General features: G+C 42.0%; 1 protein-coding gene across 6 annotated transcripts in view; it reads left to right on the forward strand.

Annotated features, from left to right (window-relative positions):
• The window catches only part of ANXA11 (annexin A11), a 54794-nt gene that overhangs the window by 27592 nt on the left and 14159 nt on the right, over positions 1-13043 (forward strand). For all 6 annotated transcript variants that reach the window (XR_008846521.1, XM_056531381.1, XM_056531385.1 and 3 more), the window contains exons 6-10: positions 3249-3343; positions 8696-8809; positions 8891-8981; positions 9169-9248; positions 10088-10144. Coding sequence is in view for 5 of the 6 variants with exons in the window: in XM_056531381.1 (XP_056387356.1) it covers positions 3249-3343; positions 8696-8809; positions 8891-8981; positions 9169-9248; positions 10088-10144 (437 nt within the window). In the remaining variant the exon portion in view is untranslated. The remainder of the gene's footprint in view (positions 1-3248; positions 3344-8695; positions 8810-8890; positions 8982-9168; positions 9249-10087; positions 10145-13043) is intronic.

Genomic DNA, 13043 nt, shown 5'->3' on the forward strand with positions numbered 1-13043 from the left:
CAGACAATTATGTAAATGATTACAGGTATGGTCTGAAAAGACACTGGTTCTTGCCACAAGAGGGCGCAAAAGTGCTTCCGCTGCTGCCCTATAAAAAAGTCTCTCAGAGGTTACTTGGGTCGTGTACATCTTGGTAAGAGAATGCATGCCTCTACGATGCACTAAAAGATATTTTGGGGTTACGATATAGTGGCACTGAAGAGCACATAGCATATGCAGATGATGTGTTGCTGGCCCTTATTATGCATTTAATTTCTGACTTTGGCTGTACCTTATTCCTGGTTGCACTTTCTCGCATCCCAAATACATCAACTGAGAGGGTTCAGCAAGTGTCTGCTTTAGGTCTAAAGGGTAAACTGTTAAGGTGGTTGTGTACCTATACATATTCTGGAAATTGGTGTTGTCACCAGACCCCCTGACATTTCCCCCACCACTCAGTTACAATGTAAGGCCTGGTGAAGGGCCAGGACTATGCTCGGTTTAGCGGGATGCATTTATGTTATCTCATGGCTTTATAAACAACTTTTTAAACCCCCAACATGAGAAATGTGCTTTGTCAGTTTGTAGTAAATGGGAGATTGATCTGGGACCTCTGTCAGATGAGGAGCAGTCTACTGTGTTGTCAAATACCCACATTTCTATCTCTTTCTGAGGCCACGTCTGCCACAGCTGTTCCTTGTACACAAGGGGGGACATGTATCATTATTTGTGTATGGTAGAAGCAGTTTACCCCTTTTCCCAAATTCAAAATTATGCGCAGAAGCGCTAAATTTATCAACCAAGCGCAATGAGCTTCATAAATTGCGGGTAAATGTTGTAATCTCCTCAATCCACTGTTTGGAAAATAGAATCGATGATTTAGAGCATCTTGCTACGTTAAGTCCAAGATGGCTTATATTTGCGCCAAAAAAACAGCTCTTGCGGCAAAATTTTTGGTGTAAAGGAAAAGTACGCAGTTAATAAATCCATGCGTACTATAGATGTCACTCAAAGGTACCCTGATTCAGCCACATCTGGAGGACATGCACTACCAAAACGTGCACAAAAAAAGGGCTTGCGCAAAAAAAATACACACAAAACAGAGGTAAAATCTTTGATACATGTCCCCCAAGGTGTATAAAATTCCGGTCTTTGTGCATAAGCTTTGTCTCTGACCTGATTCCCCTTTAGGTACACTGGTGCATTTTACTAGAATCTCCTTTCATTTGTGCAGTTTTCTAAATTTTTCAATAAACTTATCTTTTCCCTCTCATATTATAATCACTATCATATATTACATTTACATGTGTAAAGTTCCATTCAATTCCAACCACTCATCCTTGGTGCTTTATTTTTTGTAATTTTTATGAATGTATATTCAGGTAGTATTGACATTATGACTTCTGGTCATACAGTTATAGCAACCTGTTCTTAAAGGAAATCTGTCACCAGTGTCACCTGCACTAACCTGTCGGTACCGTCAGATAGTGCAGGTGACACTGATGACAATGGTACTTACCTTGTCCAGTTCCATGCAGGGAATCTCCAGTAATCTCCAGCTCTGGCCAGGCTTGAGGCATGGGCGGAGCTTAGTGACATCACCTCTGCTGGGTCCCCCTGCTAGAGAACAGCAACGGTGATGTCAGTAAGCTCTGCCCATGCCTCAAGGTGGGCCGGAGCTGAAGTTAATGGAGGAGAGTACCAGAGATCCCCTGCACAGAACGGGACAAGGTAAGTACCGTTGTTATCAGTGTCACCTGCACTACCTGTCGGTACCGACAGGTTAGTGCAGGTGACACTGGGGACAGATTTCATTTAATTCTTCTTTTTCTTTTTTAAATTACCACAAAGTGTATAGTTTTAACATAAAATTCCTTCAAAATTGGGAATGGTGAAAGGCATCTCCGTAATTGTGCATGGGGACATGTATATATCCATGTACTAATAGTATTTAGATTTTCTACTCAGTGCTCCACTAGAACCACTATGTACAGTGCCTTTAGTGAGAAACCTGGTGTAATATATAGCATCCAGTTCTACAGAGCATGAACTGCAGTATGGTCTGTATTATGTACAGAAAGGTGCACACATTCTGTAGCCATAATTTGGTAGCCGTTTCATTTAAAGTGTACCTGTCATTTGCAAAAACTTTTTTTTATAATGTAGATAATAAGATTATATGTATAGTTGTAATATACATTGGTAAACATTTTTTTATATTTTTGGGTGAAAAAATGCTGTCCCTGCAACTATTGCCTGTGTGTCTCCGTGAGGTGACCAAACACAGGAAGTGAGGGTGAAACAAGCAGGGCTCCTGCCTTGTCAATCATCCTGATGTGTGAGCCGGGGGGCATGTCAAAGAGCCTCAGTGTACAGAGCCCCGCTTGTCCTCGGTGTACAGAGCCCCGCTTGTCCTCGGTGTACAGAGCCCCGCTTGTCCTCGGTGCACAGAGCCCCGCTTGTCCTCGGTGCACAGAGCCCAGCTTGTCCTTGGTGAACAGAGCCCAGCTTGTCCTTGGTGCATAGAGCCCTGCTTGTCCTCGGTGCACAGAGCCCTGCTTGTCCTCGGTGCACAGAGCCCTGCTTGTCCTCGGTGCACAGAGCCCTGCTTGTCCTCGGTGCACAGAGCCCTGCTTGTCCTCGGTGCACAGAGCCCTGCTTGTCCTCGGTGCACAGAGCCCTGCTTGTCCTCGGTGCACAGAGCCCTGCTTGTCCTCGGTGCACAGAGCCCTGCTTGTCCTCGGTGCACAGAGCCCTGCTTGTCCTCGGTGCACAGAGCCCTGCTTGTCCTCGGTGCACAGAGCCCTGCTTGTCCTCGGTGCTCAGAGCCCTGCTTGTCCTCGGTGTACAGAGCCCTGCTTGTCCTCGGTGTACAGAGCCCTGCTTGTCTACCCTCATGTCCTGTATTTTGTCTCAGCACCCAAAAAGTTATTATCTACATTATATAAAAAGTTTTTGCTACTGACAGGTACACTTCAAAAATGGAGTGGTTGCTGATGTTATATTTGAGTGTCCTTATTTTCTCTCAAGGGCAGATGTTAGGGGCAAGCAGCATGGAGCATGTTGACAATCAGTATATACGATCTTTGCAGCAGGTTGCACTCTTGTAGCAGGTTACTCCCCTCACCCCATTAAATTACATGCATGCCCAGCCGAGTAGGCATGTGTATGGGGGGAGCTGTAAGGTAAAGCTTTTTTTTACCTTATAGTATTATAAAGTTAGAAATGCAGATACACTTGAATAAAAATACCTTGTATGTTTTTAACAGGAACTGATGAACAGGCCATTATTGAATGCCTGGGAAGCCGGTCAAACAAGCAGAGGCAGCAAATCAGTTTATCCTTTAAAACTGCTTACGGAAAGGTAGGTGCTATTTCCATTGTACAACATCTTTTTCAGATCTGTGAATGCAGCCAGCCATGTAAATCGTCAATTTTTTCCCCCAGTTTTAACAATATACAAATGCATGCATGAAGTGCAGTAACCAGAGCTTTTTCGTTTGTTCATTTGTTTCTTATTGCTTACATAGTGACAACATATTCCACAGAGATTGTCACGAATTATAGAAGTCTCAGTTCCCATCGAGATTTAGAATCCTATTTTCTTCTCTCAGACACACTGTAGGACTAACCAATTTTTTTTAGGAGTCGGGGAAGAAAAAAAAAAAAGCTTACAGTAAAAGTACCCCATGCAGATGTTGTCCTTGGTCGGATTTTAACCATGGACCATAGTACTGCAACAATGCTGAGGCTAAATTCACACTGCTTCAAGCAGTGACCAGCTGGGTCTGTTTAAAGTAAGCACTGGAATAGGGCCCGACGCTAGGAAAACTGTCACATGTTCAGTCCCACACTAACCACAGGTACTGAGGGATAGTGCGATGGCGCTGATTCATATGATCCCTACCTTTTCTGGATTTATCCGTCCATTCGCCCGCAATCTTACATTTTTCTATGTATGCAAATGTGGCTGTAATTGGCACAGGCGGGGTTTTCAGGAGCTTAGTGGCACTGTGACATCAGCGCCGCCCGCTTATGAATATTCATTCCCCCTCCCTCCGGCTCTCCCCGCCGCTCCTAACTGGTCATTTTTCATTGTAGGTGTAAATGAAGCATTTTTTACACCTTTTTTTTTGAGTGCTGGTAATGTGTAGGTCGCAAGGCATCTGATAAATTTTATGCAGGTACACATTTTCTGAAATTTCACTCTTCACAAACACCAAGTCTGGTCTGGTGTATTTTTGCAACTTATAGGCTAAGTTTATTGTTTTTTTTTTCTGGCAGTTTTTGGATATCTGCCACTGCAGTTTTTGAGCCAAAGCCAGAAGTGTATTCAAAAGGAATAGGACACATAAAGGAAGGACTTACACTTCTCCTCCCTTATGGATCCACTTCTGACTTTGGCTCAAAAACTGCAGTGGCAGTTGATAAATTCAGTACCACTGCAAAAGACTAACCTTAAAGGGGTACTCCACTGCTCAGCGTTTGGAACAAACTGTTCCGAACGCTGGAGTCGGCGACAGGAGCTCGTAACGTAATAGCCCCACCCCCTCTTGCCATCAAGCCCCGTCCCCTCAATGCAAGTCTATAGGAGGGGGTGTGACAGCTGTAAATATTGTCACTCTGGTTCACTATACCATGGGGGAGATTCTCAAAAACTACTGTAATTTCTGTTCCAGCTATGATATTCACACATTTTTAAAGGTCTTTTGTGCTGCTTTGAAAATATGTGAAAATTCTTTTTCAAGCCCAAATTTTTATTTTATTGCAGCCATATTGGATTTTTTAACACCAAAATTGCCAAGTTTGGTGCAAAAATCAGCAATTTTGTGCCAAAATTGCTGATTTTTGCGCCAAATTTTACATTACAGAAAATTCTGGCAGAAACATCTCACTAAATATTCCATGGTTACTAGTTCCCAGACTAGCGATAACTGTATAAGTAAAACATTTCTAAGCTTAAATGTGAGTGCAGGTGCAGTGACAAAGGAAAAAAAAAAAAAATAATTATAATATATATATATATTTTTTTTTTTATAAAAATTTTCAATAATAATAATATATATATTTTTTTCATAATTACTTAAATAACACCTTTTCCCAAAAAAGCTGGCGATAAATTTTGGATGTCAACTGGACTCTTTATAACCTATAAAGCAGCCAACATACGTGGACATGCCCACTTTTACAAAACTGATGTGAACAGTGTAAACCACGGCACAAAGCTCTGAAAATTTTGGCACGAAAAGCATTGACCACATTTTCAAAGAGCTTTGTACCGTGGTTTAGGCTGGGTCCACACTACGTTTTGTCCCATACGGGAGCGCATACGGCAGGAGGGAGCTAAAACCTCGCGCACCCGTATGTGACCGTATGCGCTCCCGTATGTCATTCACTTCAATGAGCCGACCGGAGTGAAACGTTCGGTCCGGTCGGCTCATTTTTGAGCCGTATGCGCTTTTACAACCGGACCTAAAACCGTGGTTGACCACGGTTTTAGGTCCGGTTGTAAAAGCGCATACGGTGCAAAAATGAGCCGACCGGACCGAACGTTTCACTCCGGTCGGCTCATTGAAGTGAATGACATACAGGAGCGCATACGGTCACATACGGGAGCGCAAGGTTTTAGCTCCCTCCTGCCGTATGCGCTCCCGTATGGGACAAAACGTAGTGTGGACCCAGCCTTAGACTGTTCACATCAGTTTTGTAAAAGTGGGCGTGTCCACGTATATAGATTTTTTTTTTGGCGCAAAATTCTTTGAGAATCTCTCCCCATATATAAACTCCTATATGCAGCAAACAGAGTTGACATGTTAGTCTGTACACTACCAAGAATAGGAGATGTTTATTGTATCTATGTTCATATAGTTTGCTGTAAAGCAAATCTCTAAATGCTAGTAAAAACTGATAAAGCAAGATGGCAGCCCACATAAAAATAATTACAAAATTGCAATCAGAAAATAGAAACAGATTAATAAAACAGAAAACGTTTTAGTATCTGGCTCGAATGTAAAAAATTAATAAATAAAAATAAAATGAAACAAATCTTGAAATCTTGGCATTCACATTGTGCTTGGCAGTTATACACTTCAGCTGGGTTCATTTACTCTACCTTAATGGACTCATGAACAACTTGTATTTATCAGTGATGTCACTGTGGTTTTTAATTGAAGCTGCGGTACATTATTATCATGTTCTATATAGAAGCCTAGGGGAAAAACATAATCACAAACAACAACAAAAATGTTGTGAATAACACTGCAAAAGAGGCTGCAGAATGCTGAGAGTCCAGCTTTAGGGTAGGGCCACACGGAACGGATCGCAGCGTATTTTAAGGTGTGGATCTGCCGATGACCCGACCCTAAATTGTACCTCCAGCTGTTCCCCCCCCTGTGTGCTGCTTGCAGCGACAATGCGCCACTCCGAGCAGCTACACGGGCCTACGAGTCACCGCGCAGACTCGCAGTGTACTCACAGACATCGCGGAGTGGCCGCCATACACTGCTTATGCGCGTGATGATGCAGAGGCCCATGTGGTTGCTCAGAGTGACGCATTGCCCGTACCCGTTCCGTGTTACCCTACCCTTATGATTTGTGTGTAAGTGTGGTGGATCGGCAGTGGGAACCATCACATTATGACAATGAAGGGGCGGAGATATGGCCAGTCATGTATTTTAATCCTCATTTGAGTTATTAAAACCATGTAACAAAAATGTTGAATAAAGCAGCAGAGGGACTTTATCATGTTTTTATGATCTGTCTCACTGTGTTATGGGGTTCACATCTTGAATCCGTTCCATTGCAGTGTTCCACAGATCCCTAAGAATGACACACCTCAAGCTTTTACGCGCCTCAGTCTTATGCAGCTCTGTGGATTAATAATACAGTCTTCAGAAAGACCTGCACTCCCTTAGACCGCTCTTACACGTCAGTAAGATTACCACTGCGGGTAAGAGCGGCCTGAGCATTTTAATTTACGGATGCAAGCAGTGCTTGTGTCAATGAGATAGTGAGGTACTAGGGATCGACCGATATTGATTTTTTAGGGCCGATACCGAAAATCTGTGAACTTTGAGGCCGATAGCCGATATCTTATACCGATATTCCGGTATAAGTTATCGGGCGGGGGGCGGGGCATTATCGGCATATCGGCAAGGTAATGTCAAAAATTGTGAATATCGGCCAAACCGATGATTGGTCCATCCCTACCAGGTACCATAATTAGGAAACTATTTTAAGTGGGAAAAACTAGAAACTATGTGGTACATTTATCATTGTAGGTGTGCGTGAGCTTTTTTTTTTACCCGGTTTCTGCTGGTTTATATTTTGTACTGTTGTGCAAAATTTTTCATACGCTGATATATTTTGTGCAAACTTAGAAAACCCCACACTGTACATCAAAGTAGTCATTCTTCTTGACACATTTCTATGTGTCCTCATTGATGGTGTAGAATTACACAAAATGATGCTGCTGTGCGCACAATCTGTGCACATTTTTTGAAAAAGCACACATGATAACACGGCATCCACTGCAAAAAAAAAGGATCCACCAACCATTATAACATAGAAAACTATTTAAAATGCTCCATCAAAAACTGTGCACAAAAAAGATGCAAAAAAAAAAAAATGCTCAAAAAGAGCACAACATAATAGAGCTGAAAACCGGTGTACATACTATGATAACATGTCCCCCTATGAGTACGATCTGCCAGTAGGTATATAAAGAATCAAAACAGAGTGACCGTAAATTCAGGAGTTAGTCCGGCGCAGAGAGGAACCATCAGGGAGCCAGATAAAATCAATGGATTTATTAGATGCAACGCGTTTCGTTGCGCATGCGCAACGAAACGCGTTGCATCTAATAAATCCATTGATTTTATCTGGCTCCCTGACCCTCTCTGCGCCGGACTAACTCCTGAATTTACGGTCATTCTGTTTTGATTCTACTTCCACCCAGGAGAGCTGCAGTGGACCAACACATATATTCATTCTACACTTTACCTTGTTGTGTGTGGGCGCACAACCAACTCTGGTAAGCGGCTTGGGAATTACCGTCCCCTTCCCCCACTAACAAGACCTGCTGATCCCGAACATGAGGCGCCTTCCTCCCTCTCTCTAGTATGTATATAAAGTTAGAGATGATGGCCTAAGAATATAAAGTCACAGTGTCAGTTAATCTGCTGCATATACACCCATTTCCTCCACAAAGATATTATATCATAGATGGATGATTATATCTACATATAGGGGGATTTTTTATTTGTATAAATCAGCTTCTTTTTACTCCCGTTTGCGTTGGCTTATGTCATGTGTACTTCTCCCACATTTATCAAATAGGTGCACATTTTTCCTAAATAACAAAGTAGCTTAGATGTAGACAAATTTCTATGTGTGATCCAGGCTGGCACAGGATTACGCAAAAGTTTGAGTATTTGCGCCAAAAATTAGCAACAGTTTAAAACAGTTACAGTTGATACATACCAACCACTGATACATACCAATTTGAATAAAAATAGGGTAAAAGCAGTGAGAAATTCCCCCATTATATATATACAATGTATCTTTAATGTAATCTTATTTACCTACTGGAGGACATAGTTTTCAAATCAGACAAACCAAAGGCTATTGGCTCCTTTGGCGCTCAAGGACTGGCTATGGGTGGTGTAATTGCTGTAAACTTTTTGGCAAAACTAAATGTTCCTTCCATTTATATTAGGATTTGATAAAGGACCTGAAATCTGAATTGTCCGGGAACTTCGAGAAAACAATCTTGGCAATGATGAAAGCGCCGGCAGTTTATGATGTTTATGAAATCCATGACGCCATTAAAGTAAGTACAGTGCTAAGTTATGTATACAGAGTCATACAGTGTGTGATCAGAAGAATCACCATTAACACTCTCTATCTGCAGGGTGCTGGGACAGATGAAGAATGTCTCATTGAGATCCTAGCATCTAGATCCAATGCAGAAATACATGAAATCAACAGAGTGTATAAAGTAGGTAAGTGGAGCAAAACACTAAATCTGCTTTGTAATGTTGTCTTTGTATGGATCACCTAGGTAAGTTTTTATTTTTATTTTTTTTAAGTAAAATTTAATAAAAAAAAAAACTCTCATTCAAAATTGTGTTTTATTTCCCCGGCCTTCCTTCCATGCTCAGTAAGTCATGCCTTATGTTTCTCCCTCAGAGTTTAAGAAGACCTTGGAGCAAGCCCTTAAGAGTGACACATCTGGACACTTCCAGAGACTGCTTATATCCCTAAGTCAGGTAAGTAGATCTGTGTGAGGTCAAATAGGCAATATAGTCTCACATTGCTGACATATCTGCCTGTCTCTCCCATGTATCACACTAGTCTGAGTAATCTAGAGAGAGGGAGGAAGGCGCCTCATGTGCGGGATCAGCAGGTCTTGTTAGTGGGGGAAGGGGGCGGTAATTCCCCAGCCGCTTACCAGAGTTGGTTGTGCGCCCACACACAACAAGGTAAAGTGTAGAATGAATATATGTATAGGTCCACTGCAGCCCTCCTGGGTAGAAGTAGAATCAAAACAGGATGACCGTAAATTCAGGAGTTAGTCCGGCGCAGAGAGGAACCATCAGCGAGCCAGGTAAAATCAATGGATTTATTAGATGCAACGCGTTTCGCTGCGCATGCGCAGCGAAACGCGTTGCATCTAATAAATCCATTGATTTTATCTGGCTCCCTGATGGTTCCTCTCTGCGCCGGACTAACTCCTGAATTTACGGTCATCCTGTTTTGATTCTACTAGTCTGAGTAAAGAACTGAAAATACTCATGCAGTGATGTACATTTCTAAGGTTTGGGAAATGTTACTGAGCCACCATGCTGCTTGTATTTGTAGTTATTTTTAAGTCTATATAGCAGAAGATCATGTCACATGGGGAGGACACCAACAGAGGGTATTTACACAGGGCACCATTCAGCATATGGGCAGCCTTGTCATACAGCCAGGTCTCATCATTATAATGTGGCCTACTCTATAGGTCATAATGGAAAGCTGCTAAAGATGATGTGATAAAATGTTCCCTATTGGGGTTATGCTATGCCATTATTATTGTTTTGAGTTTGAGTGTCATTTTATTTTACAGGGAAACAGAGATGAGAGCACCAATGTAGATATGTCATTGGTCCAGCGTGATGTACAGGTGAGCACACGAAAGGTCTATTATGCACTGGAGTAGACACCGCCTGTTACAGGTATTCACAGGATATGCCATAAATGTCTCTTAGATACTGGTCCCAGAAGTGTTATGTAACATTTGCAAACACCCGGACTCACCTCGCTGTTTCTGCATCTGTCATAGATGTAAATGGCAATTGCTGCCCAGCCACCTCTCCCTTCATTTTGTAGCCCACCGCAACATTACCAGGCAGAACAGGTGTCAGATGACCCCTGTCCTCCACAGAGATATGTGTCTCACATTTATTACACCAGTATGGCACATGTGAATATTCCTTAAATATCTGTGATAGGAATACTTCTTTACGCTTATTATTTAAATTGGCTCTTGGATCATTAACGCACCGTGATGATGTGTCTCTCTTGCTATTAATTTAATGTGCAGTGAGGGTAGAGTTAAAGGGTAGCAAAATATGCAGATAATTTACTACCCATTGACTATTTGATGTGTAGGATTCCACGCTGCAGATTTCAATGTAAACTAAATTACTGAACACAGCTTCAAATCGGCAGCTTCAAATCCTGTGCATCAAATACGGGCAGAATACTGTACAACTTCGGCTGCTTTAATGACTGTGGGGTATGGATAGTACCTGGGGTGTGACTTTATGGAAGCCCATACTCCATGTCTAGATAACTTTAAAGCTTGAATCTCATCTTTTATTTAAGGGAATCGCTTGCAGAGCAGTTCCTTACTTTATACTGATTATTTTGAATTATTTTAAATGGCTCTGCATACAATTCTTTGTGTACCAAAAAAAAAAATTACAAGCAAATCAAATTTGAAATTATCTTAAATTTAACCAGTTAAGGACGCAGGGCGTTTAAAACGTTCTCACGAGCAGAGAACGCTTCAAACCCTGTGGGTCCTGACTGCTATCAGCAGCCAGGACCCAGGGTTAATGTCGGGCACCGCCGATCGGGCCGATGCCTGGCATTAACCCTTTAGACACCGCAATCAAAGTTTATAGCGGCATCTAAAGTGAAAGTAAAACTATCCCAGCAGGGCTGATCGGGACTATCGAGACAGATTTGTGATGTCCCGATCAGCTTACTGGACGACGGGAGGGTCCTCACCTGCCTCCTCGTTGTCCGATTGGTGATCTACTGCTCCAAGCCTGGCATAGCAGAGTGCCGATAACACTGATCAATGCTATGCTATGGCATTGCATTGATCAGTGCATGCATTCAAAAGATTGCATGATATAGCACCCTGTGGGGGCTAAAATAAAAGTAAAAAGTGTTAAAAAAAAATAAATTATAATAATAATTTTGCCCTCATATATCCCCATTACGCAGAAAAATAAAAAAGTTATAGGGGTCAGAATATGACAATTTTAAACATACTAATTTTGGTGCGTGTAGTTATAATTTTTTTTAAAGTAGTAAAATAATTAAAACCTACATAAATTGGGTATCCTTGTAACCTTATGGACCTTGAGTCTTATATAAAGAACAAAATAGTGCCTCGTGGACTGCGGATAGCTATCTTACCATCGTTAAGACTCCGCACCCCGGAGGTACTAAAAAAGTGGGAGGAGGAAGCCACCACTTGCTCAGTAAAATTCCTTGAAATTTTGCTCGAGGAAGAAAAAAGAAACCTGGAGGTCTCTGGTACAAAACTTAGAGAACAACAAGATATTACCGCTAAATTTAAAGGTGACCCTGAATTCCTAACAAAAGAAACCCAACTTAAAAATACCATTGAAAGATTCTGCTACCATCTGAAAGAACGTAAACACATACAGTTTACCAGAGACCTCCAGGATTTTCGGGACAACCGTGCATATACGGTGTTGGAAAAAAGTTATCAACAAAGGGAAACTGAGACGGAGGCTTCCTCCTCAGAGACAGACGCCTCTGACCGAGAAAAAAACAAAAGTGATAAAGGAAGGGGAAGGGGCAGATCATATCGATACAGAGGTAAAAATAGATCTAGGGCCCCAGCAAGAAATCAACAATATAATCAACAATGTGGAACTGTGCAAGCTGGACCCTCTATACCCTCTTCTCCCTCAGTATCACATCCTTTTTTAGGGGAGAACCCCTACCTCCTCAGATCGACGGCAGGACGAGGCAAATAATAGACAATGTATCCCAAAATAAAAAGACTCCACAGATATTGAATTTATCTGACCAGATCCTCTCTGATACCCAGTTGGCTGTTCTTACTAGAGGTTTGTCATTTGTGCCCACTGTAAATTTTGACGCCTTTACCTCCACGAAAGATATTAGCTTGTTTACACGCAAGCTCAGTTGGCACAAGTTTCATCTAGACATGGAACGTAACAATTGTCAGGCTCTGGGTATTTCAGTAGAGGACTTGGCCACAGTGAGGGACCTCACTGAACTCCTAGAAACGGGTGAAAGGGACCGGGGAACTGGACCTTTCACAGACCTTAGATTAAAAAGTAAAAAACAACCACCCACTAGTGAAATTTCCTGTATTGAAGTGTTTAAGGAGCTGGTTGCCCGAGACCTTAAAAACCTCATCAATTTGGATAGCCCAGTCAGAAACAACTTATCATTTAATGAAAGAAGGGCTATGAGGGAATTGACAGAGAATAATAATATAGTGATAAAGCCCTCGGACAAAGGGGGGAATACGGTCATTCTGGGTAGGGACCAGTATAAAGACATGTGTTATAAAATCTTGAGGGATAGAGAATCCTATGAGGTCCTCTCTGGTGATCCAACACAGACATACAAACAGGAACTCATACTTATTCTAGAGAATGCTAGATTTGAAAAGTTAATCAGTGATAAGGAATTTGAATTTTTGACTCCAGTTGCCCCAATCACCCCCACGTTCTATGCGTTGCCTAAAATTCACAAAGGGGTCACACCCCTTAAGGGTCGTCCCA

Source organism: Hyla sarda, chromosome 7, assembly GCF_029499605.1.
Source record: "Hyla sarda isolate aHylSar1 chromosome 7, aHylSar1.hap1, whole genome shotgun sequence".
Taxonomy (NCBI): Eukaryota; Metazoa; Chordata; class Amphibia; order Anura; family Hylidae; genus Hyla; species Hyla sarda.